Here is a 13,373-nt window from a genome sequence, read left to right as displayed (position 1 = left end):
CGGCAAATACAGTTCAACATCTTTTCTGACTTTACCCAATAGCTGTGTTAAAAGTGTTTTGCTTTCATGATTGTGAGAATAACAGCTACAGCTAAAGGTCAATGGAACATTATTAGGGCCTCGCGAGTGAGTTAGTGTTTCCCAGAGGGGATAATCACAGTTCCTATGGTACGGAAGTTTGCTCGAATCCCTTGCTGAGGTCTGTGCTGCACCAAAGGACTTGCCCTGGGATGGGAGGGGAAAATTCAACATTTGCTCTCCAGGGAGCAGGCAGGACATGTTGCATCTCCTCGCAGGGGCAAGAGACCTTGCACCCACTGCCTGGGTGCTGGGCTGCTCTATGGAGCTTTCTAAACCTTCTTTTTGTGCATTGTGAAATCCCTCAACTGTGGCTATCGGGAGGGAGCCAGGCCTCGTCTCACCTAGATGACACAGCCACCTCCTCCAAGCAGAGACTGCTCCTCTCCCTCATCTCCACTGCCAGGGCCCTCGCTGTGTCAGGGCGTTCCAGCAAGGGTTCAGTTTGGCACGGTGGCTACAAACGTCAAATGATCACTGCTTTAATTCGCAGTTTTATCCCTTTTCTGCAGGCGAAGCGGCTGCACGCAGAATGGGAAGAAATGGCCGTGCAGAGAGCACGGCCGCCTCGGTCAGGCAACTGTGCTGCTCCAGGCAGGGTTTGCTTGGCCAAACCGGGGACTGCTGGTAGAAAGCACTGTCAGGTAGCCACTGCGCATCACCAATAGCAGGGTCAAGTGAAGACTGTGCCGTTTCAGCTAGAGGGTCTAGCCCAGTGGTGGAGGCATTTGGGCAGCCCAAGAGTGGGCTGGCCGGCCAAGAGGGACGCGTGGTTATCCCCTGGGGAACGGCAGGCACCTCCAGGGACAGTGTCCCAGCTCTGTTATGGTGACCATCTTGCTACACTGGAGGAGTGAGGTAGAAGAGCAAGAGGACTTCTAAACACACTTTAAACACTCTCCCTCTCATGCTTCTCCATACAAGAGGGTCTTGGCCTTCAGCTATGGTTTTTCTTGGGCAATTTTGCCGATGGTGCTGTCACTGGACTGTGAGTCTTTCAGCCACGAGCTCGTGCCTGTCTGTGCCCCATCATGTGACAGGGAGAATTGGGAGCAAACCAAAGTATCAGTAAACATTTACAACAGCAAAGTTCTGGCAGGGTCAGAGCATTACAGACCTAGGAGCTGCTTATGCCTTAACTAAACATTACATCTCTTGTTGCAGCAAGCCTGTTTTGTCCGCCCCTGATCTCTTCTTTGTAGGAAAAGGAAATGTAGGGCTAGTATCAACAGGAGACTTCCAGTCTCCTCGTGTGTTGCCCCCAGGACTCTCCAAGCCAATCTCTTCCTAAGCTCTCATCAGAGAGTGTGTGCAACCATGGCAGATTGCCTGCAGAACTGCTCCAAGGTAGCACACAGGCCTCTTTCCATGCAGTCGCTTTGCCTCCTGTTTGTTGACAAAAGAACTGAAATTTGAATGGGTCCCTTCATATTTCTCTGTACAAGAGGAAAAGCCCTTTTTCTGCAACTTCTACTTCCAGTCCGCTAAAGCCCTGAAAGGAACAGCTCTTACAGCTCTTCTCCTGTGCTTGGGTGGTAACACAGCTGCATCGTGGGACCTTCCTGGACCTTGCTGAGCAAGACCCAGCAATGAGTGAACACTTCAGGCTTTAACTCTTCCCTCTTTTGGGCCACTATGGCACTGACACAGTCTTGGTGGAACCCAGAGCTCTTCTCACCGAGGTCTACGACAACCCCTCACTGCTCTTCCCAAGTCTCGCTCTGGACAAGCATGAGGCAGAGTCACTGTTTGCTCTTCTACTCACTCGGAGGGATGAGTGGATGAGCTGTGATTAGTAGATGTTAGTGACCAGATGAGGTGAAGCCAGCTGTGCTTGCTGTGACATGGACACATGCTGAGACTTGCTACCCACAATGCCCCTGTCTCCTTGTAGGCAATGCACATCAACATCAAAAACAGACCCTCCCTGGCCACCAGTGGCAGGAAGCACTGAGCTGGTGTCAGATCAGTGTGTCACCTCGGATCGAGGGGCGTGTTTCCCTGCGGTAGGTGCTCTCTCAATCACTACGTTTTCACAGCAGCCCCCAGAAACTCTTGCTTTGCCAAATACCCAGCCTCCATCAGCTTATCTCTAAACAGCCTGTGCTTTCCCGCTCCCTTGCTGGCTGCAGGGCCACGTCTATGGGGAAAAGCCGCAGAGGTGGACTGAGCCTCAGGAGTGCCCCATCCTTAGCCTGACATCCTGCGGTGAACGCTGGGAAAAAGCCATGGCAACCAGGAGGGAAGAGCATCCTCCAGCACGCCGCTCTGAGCTGCCAGCAGAACGTGTGGCGAGCCCCCCCGCCGCCCGGGAGCCCCCGCCGCAGTGCTGGTGGCCCCGCTGCAGTACGCCTCCACGAGCAGAAGCCTCCTCCCACAGGAAGGGGAGACCGTGGAGCAAAGAATGCATTTTTACAGTTACCTACGGAGATGCATTAAGCATCTTTAAGTCCAGCTGCCGCAGGAAAGCAGGATAGAGACCTGCCAAGCCTCTGTCACGGGACTGCGGGTTTGTCTTCCTCTTCGGTGGCTGCACTCGACACGTGAGGAAAGGTGGGGTGCTCGGGGGGGGGCTCGCAGGACAGCACGCTACTGCGAGTGCCAGCTGGGACTCGCAGGCTTTGTGGCTGTTAGTAGCCCGGCTGTTCCAGGCAGGGCTGCAAGGACACCCTGCTTGACATCGCCAAAGGACGCTGCCGTCGCCTGCCGAGGGGCTTCAGCCTCCCGGCACACCGAGGCCGGGGGCTGCTGCCAGCACCCTGCCTGGGATTCTGCTGCTCGGCTGGAAGGCCACCTCCTCTCCAAACCTCAATGCAGTACAAATAACTTCCAGTATGCCCCAAACTCCCTCTAGGGAAGGCGCTGAGAAGCGCAGATCTCAGCTGGCCTCATCAATGCCAATCTCCAGCTTTTCATCAGCTCGACATGGACAATTCCCTTGACTGAGGAAAGAAAGCTGGTCTCTGCTTTGTGCATGAGTTTAGACACCATGAAGAGACAAAAAGCCTACAAGGAAACAGGGGGTTGTATCTGCAGCGGCTGAAAGCTTGCACCAGAAATGTTACACCATTTAACTGAAACAGAATTAATTGATGAGTTTATATAGAAAGAGGTAGCTTTACCCTAGGAGCTAAATGCCTAAAGGGCTTATTTTTCTTCTCTCTCTCTTTCAGATCTGTAGAAATACAAAGCAGTTGTGGGTTTCCAGAACAGCACCTGAAAAACTCAGTTTTGCATCTAAAATTCTGCTTCACATGATACATTTGGCATGTTCAGCTGTTGCTTTTTAAGATAAACAAGCAAACAAACAAACAAACAAAAACCCTTTGCAAAGCACCCTTTAACCCAGGTTCTTGGCTGCATTAGCTGGAGCCCCAAACTGGAACCGTGTTGACACTTCAGATGCTTCTGGCTTGAGTCAACATGAGCTCATATTTAGCTCTAAAGGCTGGCCGATCAGCATTGCACCAACCCCGTCAGCAGAGGTGGGAGGTTGAGATCTGAGTGTGACTATGCGCAATGAGGGATGACACAAGCCTGATGAGGCTGGATGGCCATGGCTAGTCACAGGACAAGGGGACACTAAACAAGAATGCCATCTCAACACATGGTTTAACGTTGCACATTTAACGCGTGAGTCACCCTGAAGCGCACGAGTTCAGCCTCTGGTACTAATGCAGTTCTTCAGCTGGCATTTGCATTGCTAGCTATGACTCACTGGATCACTAATCAGAAACGTACACCTCTCATTAGTTAGTGTCAGCTTTATTGTGGTAATGGATGTCACACAATGAATCCATTTTAGCGTTCAGAAGCAGCTCTGAGCTGTGGGGTCCTCGCACTGCTCCTGCTCAGTGGAACAACAGCTCGGCATCTGCTGCTGCATGAGCTCTGTCCAGGGGTGGCTGGGAAGTTCAAGTCAGAGACGCCAAGACGTCTGGTCACTCTCCTGCAGCTCAGCTTAGCAAAGGCTACTGCGTGTTGGGACACTGGATCTTCAAGGATCCCATTCATGTTAAACATGAAGATAGCTGCTGCTGGCCTCACGTCAGCCTTCAGAGACATGCTATGTCAAAGTAATGGTCAGGGTAGCTCCCAGCGGAGCAAAGTTCATGTGTCCTCAACTCAAGGGTCATTGCTTATTCCCATGGGACAGTACGAATAGAAGTTGTCACTCTGCTCTGCTGTCACTGTCACCGCCAAACTACGGCGTCTTGGTGAGGGCTGTGCAGAAGGCTGTATCTCAGCAAGCGGGCACGCTACTGCTTCGGGAGCAGAACTTTGCTCTGACAGCACACAGTGCAAGGGCACAGCAGAGCTTCCCTCGCCATGCTCAGCCCTGGCCGGTCACACAGGGCCCGAGGAGCGGGGAGGATGGAATAAATATCGTCTCTATCGATTGCCTTAACTCTGACATTATGTTCTCATTCTCAGTATTTCTTGGCCTCTTTCTCAGTCCCTCTTGTCAAACGTCCTCCTGTGGAAGACTGTCTTGGAAGGAGATACAGCCAGAGTTAGAGTTATGGAGAAAGTGGTTTGTCTTCTGTTCCTGGGGGTCCCCAGGCAGGACCCTCACAGACCTCTGCAAGAGAAACGCTCCAGGACCTGCACTGTAGCCACCACATGCAAAGAGAAGTTACCTGCTCTTAGATGTAACTACTGTAAATTCAGAATTTTATGTGCTTAGAAAGAAACTCCAGCAATGAAACCTGTCACTGCAGGCAAGCTGCTCTGCCTGCTTCAGCAGCTCCTGGAGTCCCTGGAGGGGTACTGGCAGCTTCTGGGTGGCTCCTGCAAGGGCACCTCATCATCCCCAAGTCCTGTGGAACTCCAGGACACCTCTGGTGCTAGGTAAGATCTTCAGTTTGGCTCACGACCCTTTCTGGAGCAGAGCTAAATGTAAGAATGACAGAAAAAGCTGCAGCACAAGTCAGGCCCTGTGGAGGGGCTCCAATGGGCTCTGGCTGCAGCATCGCCTGGCCAAAGGGGTGCAGTACCCTTCAGCCCCCGAGAGGATGCTCAAGGGCCATCCCTGCTGGCAGCGGCAATTGTCCCAGCACGGTCCCGCCTCACTCCTCCTTAGCAGCACTGCTGTATTTAAGGGTGGCTGTTGTGGGAGGTTTAGGTAACACTGTCGTTTTCAGGACAGGCCCAGGGACTGGAAAATATGTCCTGAAATGGGTTGTCTAAGCTTATCTAACTGGTCTTTACATTATTTTCTGAATTTACAGCAATTTCATAAAAGAGAGGAATTTTCACAATGAAGGAGGGTGGCTGACATCATTAAATATTCTATTTACAGCTGACTTCCTGGGAAATCTTTCATGTCTTTGACATCAACCAGGAGCACAGAAATTTCAGAGATGAAAGGCCATGACTTTCAGAAAAAGGAATGAGAACATTTAACTCTGCAGGACTGTTGAAAGTGCCAAACACTTGGTGGCAGGGTAGGTAAGGAGAGGAGGATGGACTGCACTTCCCCAGTGCAGGAGGACGGGGTCTCTGCAGAGGGTGATATGCAGCACTATCATGTCATAGGGCAGGAGCTGAGGCAGGCTCTGCTGCTCCTGGGAGAGACGAGGGTGAGGGAAGCACACTGCCTACTGGAAGCACAGGAATCAAAGGGAAGCAGTGGTGGAGGACAGGAAGGGGTTAAAGAGAGGCAGAGGATGGAGAAGGGGTGTCTCCTAGAAATGGGGGACACCTGCACATCTCTGCTGGGAGGCTGTATGAGGAACAGCAGATCAGCCATGCACGGTGATCTGGATGGACGTGGGAGGCCAGGGAAGGAAAGAGGACAGGCAGCTGGGGGCTGCGCTCTGACACCATGTGGAGTCACAGGCACTTTTCGCTGCTGGCTCTGGGAGACCAAAGGGGGCTGAAGGCAGATGACCCGGCAGCCCCTCCACCCAGCCCGGGTGAGGGAGGGCCAGTTGGACCCCAAACCAGGTCTCAGCAAAGGGCTGATGCCTGGCATGGGTAAGCTGTTTGAGATGCCATGCCTGGTTGCCATTAAAAGCTAGTAACGTCCAAGTTCGCTAGCGTCACTGAAGATACGCACACTCAGCACTTTTTAGGAATATGGTGTGCCTGATTTCAGAAGGGTCCTCAAATGCAATTAAACTAAGTGCATTCAGCACAGGACCCCATGGTTCCCGACTGAGCAGTGCAGGGAGAAGGGACCACGTGTGAGACACTGCTCTCAAGGGAGTGGCCATAATGTGCATTTGAGGCCAAATCCAGAGAGACAGAACAGTGTAGCAGGGCAAGATCCAGACATTTTATTCCACACTGTGGTTGTAACTACAAGTTTGGTACCTACCGAGAGGTGGACCACCAGTGCAGCCAGGCTGGCACTGCCAACTCAGGCACTGGCAGGGAGACGTGAGCCAGCTGAAGGATGGAGCTACATGAACACTCCGGGACAGGACACCTTGTCCCCTATGCTACAGCTGGAAATGTCACCAGCTGTGCTAGCGCTGTGTGGACTTGTAACCCATCACTGTGATGATCGGGTTAGAAAAACCTTTCCAGAAGAAGGGCTCCCCTGAGCTCAGAGCTCCCTGCTGAACTGGCACCTCGCTGACCCCCAGCAACCTCCCACTGGTGATGCCAGTGGGACCTGCTTACTGTGGCTTTGCTACTGTGGGAGGTGTTGTGTGGCTGCATGCTGAAAGGGTGGAGTAAGGCTGGAGATTTTGGGTTGCTTCCTGCTGTAACTTCAAACTTCAAAGCCTTGTAAGGGTTCGCTCTCAAATCTTGGGTTCTAATTTAGAGTTTTTTGGTTTAGTTTCGTTTCACAGCTAGGTGGGGATGTCGGGTGAAAGCATGGGGCAAAGGGGCCACTGCTGCCATGGGGGCAGCAGGTCAGAACAAAGGCTGGGTGCTGGCGGGTCGGTGGGTGTTCTGGCACGGAGGAAATGCAGGACAGCACGAGGGACACGGAGAGGTCCGTGCTGCTCGGGGAGCGTGACGGTCACAGCTCCAGTGTGGGAGAGGGAACCGGTGTCTCCTGAGTGCTGTGAGGGATGAGAGAACCCAAGTGTGACTTTGTAAGAGTAAGAGGCTCCTGAGTGTCCTGGAGTCCCTCTGCTGTGAGCTTTCAGATCTCCTGGGCCGGCCGGGTTCTCCGCAGGTCTGTGCGTGGAGGACAACAAGGGGTGGGAGGATCTACCACGCTTATGTGCTGCGTAGATACCTCTGAGCCAGCAGCCAACCCACCGGCTGACCAGCATGGAGACGTGTGTGACCCAGCGCCGCGCTCAGCAGGATGCGGCTGCTGCGAGCGCCCACGGGAAGGATGCCCGGCTGCACCCCCCTGCCTGGAGCCATGCGTAATACCCCCCAGCTGCGCCCTGCCAAAACACCTCCCTGCGGGTCACCAGAGCTGGCTTATTCCAGAAACGGCGCCGAGCTCTGCCTCAGTGAACAAAGGTCGGGGTGGTGCTGCTGTGTCCTTTCTAAGGGCTGTCACAGACCACCCTCGTGACGGCTCCCACTCAGCAGTGACTGACCAGAGCTCTAATACATAGTCTGACAACATTTGGAGATCCTTTGAAATGAAAAGCACTAGAGAAACACACATTGTTATTAATTGTTCAGGAGCAAACATTTAGAAGTGAAACCCACAACTAAATACAGCAGCTTAACAATAGCATTGAGACAGAGGAGGAACATGAAACAACAGGAAGGCAATTTAAAGGGAAAAAGCAACAGTGCGAGCTCGCTACGTGTGCGGTGCGTAGAAAGGAGCCATGAACAAATCACACCAACTTCTGGAAAGCATGTCTCAGCATTGTCTCTCCCCGTGCAGCTGAGAAGTCCTGACATCTCTGAAATGCCCCTCAAAACACACCCTGGATCACTCGGCACAGTTACACTCTGCTTATGCACCCCCCTGTCCCCCCGGGTGCCTAAGCCCTGCACCCGCCCCCTCCCCTGGCCAGCGACCAGCATCTTACCGTGCCGCGACCACAGGTGACTTCTTCCCGGGATCTAACGTGGACCCGGCTGGTTCCTCCCCCAGTGATCGTGTATCCTTATTCAGTTGCTGTAGTCGGGAACTTAGCTCACTGATCACAGTTGGCTTGTCATCATCAGCCCCATGGATCGGCCTGCTCTCCATGGGGTCCCCCCATAGCTTGGACCTTCTCTGAAAGAGGTAGCGTGGCCGGCCAATGCTGGCTGATGCCAGAGTGGCCGCATGTTGCTGGGAGATGAGCTCGCTGTCCGAAGACTGCTTCAAAAGTGGGTCCCTGAAAGTAACTGGCCCCTTGCTGAGCTGGGACTTGAGTTTTGGCTTTGGAGGCACTGGTGGCTTCTCGAGTATAAAAGTTTGTCCATCCGCAAAGGAAGTGTATGTGTCAGTAGGCTCCCCGCTTTCTGAGGACAACGTAGACATGCTGGAGACCGTTGAGATGGTGCTTGTGGTCTCCAGGTGATGGTCACTTGAACTTCTGGTGTCCACCTCTTCCACTCCCGAGTCTGCAGCAGACTCTGGGGCTACGGGGGCATCAGAGGGCTTCCCTGAGGGTGTTCCGCCAGTGGTAGAAGGTGCTACTGCTGCCGCTGGTATGGATGGCGTGCTAGGCGTAGCCAGGTGGCTGACTGGTGTGCCAGGGGTGGTGACCAGTACCCCGTTTGCAAACTCATCTGGTGGAGGCACCAGCCCTATCTTGGCCAGCTCCTCCCTGGTCTCTTCGTCACTTGAAGACAACTGAGCTGGCGGGAGGGTAACCGTGTAGGGCTCCACTTCTTCCTCCGAACTCCCTTGTCCCAACGTCTTGTCAGAGGCTGGACTGACTGGAGGCTTTCCCACAGGACTGGGCTGGGTCTCTGCTTTGGGGGACTCTGCTGGCTCTGTGCATGCTTCAGGGACAGCTGGTTTCTCCTCTTTTACCTCAAGTCCTATCTCGTCTTGGCCATTACTTGTGGCGTGAACCATGATGAGGCCAGCGGTCTTCTGCTGTGATGTATCCACTATGCTAATAATCATGGACTTCTTGTCTTCTTGTTTTTTCTCCTCCTTCCCAGGTGTTTCTGCTCTTGCTTCAGTTTCTTTTCTCAGTGTGGATGGAGTCCCCCACTGGGTCTTAGTAGGGGCCAAAGTCCCAGAATCTGTTGCGATTGCCCCTTTGCCTCCAGGTGAGTACGCAGGGGACACCAAGCTCTCCAACTCCCCCCTCTCTGGTTCTTTGGTTTGGATGTCCACAAACAGGGGTGCTGCTCTGTCTGAGTCTGGGCTGTGGATCGGGGTGGGCGACCGGGATGGGACTTGAGTTGAGAGGGCCCGTTCCCTTGCGGCCAGCGCAAGCGCCAGTGGTGAGTTCGGATCCAAGGGCTTTCCTGTTAGGGGGTGGATGAACGTTGAGGATGAGCTGCTAATTAATGGCTTTAAAGCTGAGACAGGGGAAGGCAGTAGTACATCTCGGCTTCCTAACAACCGCTCATCAATAGACCTGGACTGCTGCAAGGATGGCATGTCGCTGCTGGGGGGGCTTCCTTCAATGGCCCCAACCGAGAGGAAGACAGTGGATTTCCGCCTCTCATCCAGACGACGGTCTCTGTCCTTCATGACTCCAGCAATGGCAGTGGCAAAGGGGATGCTTGTGGCTTCAACCTGAGCAATGCCGGTGTGGTGCTGATATTCCACTCCACTCAGGCGATGGCTCCTGCGGGTGGGAGAGGGCTCCCTTGTAAAGCCTCCGGTGATGGCCAGTGCTGCTCTCTCCTGTGCGTCCTCCACTTGTAACTGCTTAACAAGAGGACTCTTCTTCCTCTGTGGCTTGGTGGGAGCAAACAGGCTGACATTGAACTGACCCATGTTGGCATAAGGGTTGTCAATCACTCTCCCCTTCCTCTTCAGCTTCTCTGGAGGGGTTGCAGACGGGCCAGGCCGGGGGATCTCTGTTGGCTCCACGGGAAGATGAGAGGAATCCTGTAGGATTATCATGGATCGGGCCCTCTTCTGCCTTTCAGGGTAAGGAATGGAAGTCCTTGCCTGATCATACATCTCAGCTGCGCTAATGACCTGCGGGAGTCCATGGAGTTTAGCCTCCAGGCTTGGCTTAAAGCTTGATCTTATGGTATCGTAAGCTCTTCCTGGGGGTGGAGGTGGCGAGAAGGATGGAGGGGGGCCTGTGTCAAAGTAATATGGAGAAGGAGGTGGGGGTGGGGCTGTCTGAGGTGGTGGTGGAATCCCGTGTCCTTCCCTAACAGTGTCTTGCATCGATGTGCTCCGGGGAAACTTCCCATCTAGCAAAGAAGCAGCAAGTTTCTCATCTTCACCTGGAAAACAAGAAGAACAGTGAAGTCAGAGAGGACGTCTCCAGAGAAACCAGAGCACGACAGTCACTGCAAATTGGATATATGACACCCCCTTCTTCCCTCCCACCCCACCTTCTTTCTGAGGTGACTTTCCACTTCACCTTTTATTTGCTTGGTGTAAGCATTTGCAGTCTGGCCCTTTGCTTATGTTCACTTGGCACAGAAGGGCGGCCACATACTCTCACAGTGTCTTACACTCTTTTAAATCCATCAGACAGTTGTGCCCAACACTTTCCAACCAGGCTGAACGCTCTCCGGACCAAGGCAGCAATGACAGAATTGAACACTTGCTCGATCAAACCTCCTGACACCCAACTGCCAACGTGCGAGACAGCTGAGTGCAACCAGGTTGTGCAACTCACAGCAAACAGTGCCATCTCCCATGTGCGGGTTCTCACACTCTCCCGCTCGCTCTTCTTGTGTCACACTTCCCCCCTTTCCCCCGAGGGGCTACATATGCTTCAATGTGCTAGACTGAATTCAGAAGTAGGGTCTAGCAGAAACTTAAGTTATGTATTTCAAGAATTGGAAGTACCCAAGGAAGCCAGATTCTGCCATTCTTACTATTAACTTACTACCTGGGTGCACAGAGAGCGCTTTTCCAGGTACTTGTAATACTCAGTGAAAGCGCGTGAGAATCTTGCAAAGTAATAGGAGGAAAAATCCATTAATATAGCCAGTATGGTGCAAGTATTTGCACGGATGCAAGTGAACCAGCCTAGCTTGATCCAGCCTTCTGCATCAGCCCACCCCTCTTCGCTACATCCTGCTTAGCTATGCTCATCACTTACTTGCCATACGTCCTTCTTTTCAGTCACAGTTCAGCTATTTTCAAGGTTTCAAATTGCTCTTGAGAGAATGCTCAAGATGGCAGAAAGCCATGTCTTGGCACAGCAGCATGATGACCACCTGCTTTTTTGGCTCTAATGCTTTTTCTGTAATGTCCACCAGCATCTGAAGTGCTTTGGCAACTGTGCCTTGTATGGCATTAGCAATTTCACCAAATGCCTGCAGATGCAGAGTCTGCTGGGGGAAAAAGGGAGTATTTTGGCCAGTAAGCACTGAGCTTTACATTTCATTACATTGTTCAGACTGCCCCTGTGTTCAAAGCCGTGCTGTTTTTGCTGAACACAGTTTGGGGATTTTTAATACCAAGGTAGCATAATGAACTGGAAGCATGAAAAAAGTTCAAAGAGAGACTGGACAAAGCCATGGAGGATGCACTTTTTTTTTGGCTATTATGTGCACAGAAACCTCTGAACTGAAGACAGTACCTGCCTGGGTGAGTATTCAGGAGAAATATCACATTCTTGCCCTGTTTTCACTCTTCCCTGAGCATCTGCTTAAGAGCAATGCTTAAGACAGGATCCTGCACTAGATGGAGCCATGGTTTGATTCAGTATAGACATTGTCATGTTCTTAATAGCATGAAGATCCAAAAACAAATTCATGCCTTTATGCTTATTTCTACTTCTCACCTGGGAATGGCCAAGAGCTGAAACAAGGAAATTTATGCAGCACTGAGCTCCATTACCATGCCCAGACTGTTACAGAACATGGCCTAGCACCATTAGAGCTTGTCTTAGGGATGTGCTGACCATCCTGTAGATAGGTACTACTGTGTCAAGTACAGAGCTATTTCAGGAAATAAAACTGGAAAGCTGTTTCATCCTTCTCAGATTTCCTGATCTGCAAAGAGCAGACTGGCCAAGCGGCTGCCAGGCCAGAGGAAACACTGACTACCAAACAGTCACTGGCTGCTGCAAGTTTTCGGCTGTCAAAGCCGTAGGTGTGGTAGCCTCCATTCTACCTGTGAGCTCACAGTCCCTGCTGTGAAGTTCTTTTAAAGTGTTAAAAGCAAAGTATTTCAAGTGAAGGAAGGTTGAAGAGGACAGTTAGATAATCTGAATGTATTCAAGGTGTGGGTAATAGTTTTTGTTTTATTTTACATAGCTGCTTCTACAATTATTTGTTTTATTCTCCCTATTCCCCACTTGTTATTTTTCTCTGCCATTAAGCATCTCTCCTCCATTTTTTTCTTAAATGAGGAGGGCAGCACTATGGAAAACAATATCCAAAGCACTACCAGGTTCAATGAGGAGCTGCACATCTCAAAAGGACCTAAACAGGAACGGGCCAGCAGGAACTCCATGAATTTCAACAAGGACAGATGCAAAGTCCCACACCTGAGAAGGAAGAAGCCCCTTGCAACTGGACAGGCTGGGGACTGGCTGGCTGGGAAACAACTCTGTGGAAGAGAACTTGGGGGGCTTGGTAGGCAGCGAGGTGAACATGGGCCGGCCCTGTGCCTCAGCAGCAAAGCCCAACAGTGTCCTGGGTTGCGTGAACAGGAGCAAAGACAACAGACAGAGCAAAGGGGTTATCCCTCTCACTCCCAATCATGAGACCACAACTACATTATTGCATCCGGCTTTGGGGCCCCCAGTAAAAGAAATACATCAACAAACTGAAGGGAGTTCAGTGGAGAGCCACCAAGACGGTCAGGACTGGAGCTCTTGCTCTGTCTGGAGAGGCTGAGGGAGCTGGGCTTGTTCAGCTGGCAGAAGGAATGGCTTTTGGGGGGACATAACAGCAGCCTTCTGGTACCTACAGGAGGTTATAAAGAAGATAAACCCAGGCTTTTCACAGTGGTACATGGTGGGAGGACAAGAGGCCATGGTGGGGGACAAGAGACAATGGGCAAAACTGTAATGAGAGGTTCTGACTTGATAAAAGGAGAAATTTTATGATGAGGGCAGTCAAGCAGTAGAACAGCCGGCCCAGAAAGGGTGTGCAGTCTCCATCTTTGGAGTTTTTCAAGACCAGACTGGATAAAACCCTCAGCTACATGATTTGATGTCATAGCTGACCCCGCCTTGAGATGGAGGTTGGACTAGAGACCTCCTCCTTCCAACCTGAATTACCCTTTGATCCTACGACAGAACAGACGCTTCATTACAGTTCTGGTT

General features: G+C 52.0%; 1 protein-coding gene across 1 annotated transcript in view; it reads right to left on the bottom strand.

Moving 5' to 3' along the window:
- SHANK3 (SH3 and multiple ankyrin repeat domains 3) overlaps positions 1–13,373 on the bottom strand; it is a 385,152-nt gene that overhangs the window by 18,210 nt on the left and 353,569 nt on the right. Inside the window, exon 23 of the mRNA XM_075024471.1 lies at positions 8,040–10,365. Within this exon, the coding sequence (XP_074880572.1) occupies positions 8,040–10,365 (2,326 nt within the window). The remainder of the gene's footprint in view (positions 1–8,039; positions 10,366–13,373) is intronic.

The sequence above is a fragment of the Buteo buteo genome, chromosome 4 (genome assembly GCF_964188355.1).
Source record: "Buteo buteo chromosome 4, bButBut1.hap1.1, whole genome shotgun sequence".
Taxonomy (NCBI): Eukaryota; Metazoa; Chordata; class Aves; order Accipitriformes; family Accipitridae; genus Buteo; species Buteo buteo.
This window is presented reverse-complemented; position numbering and strand designations above follow the sequence as displayed.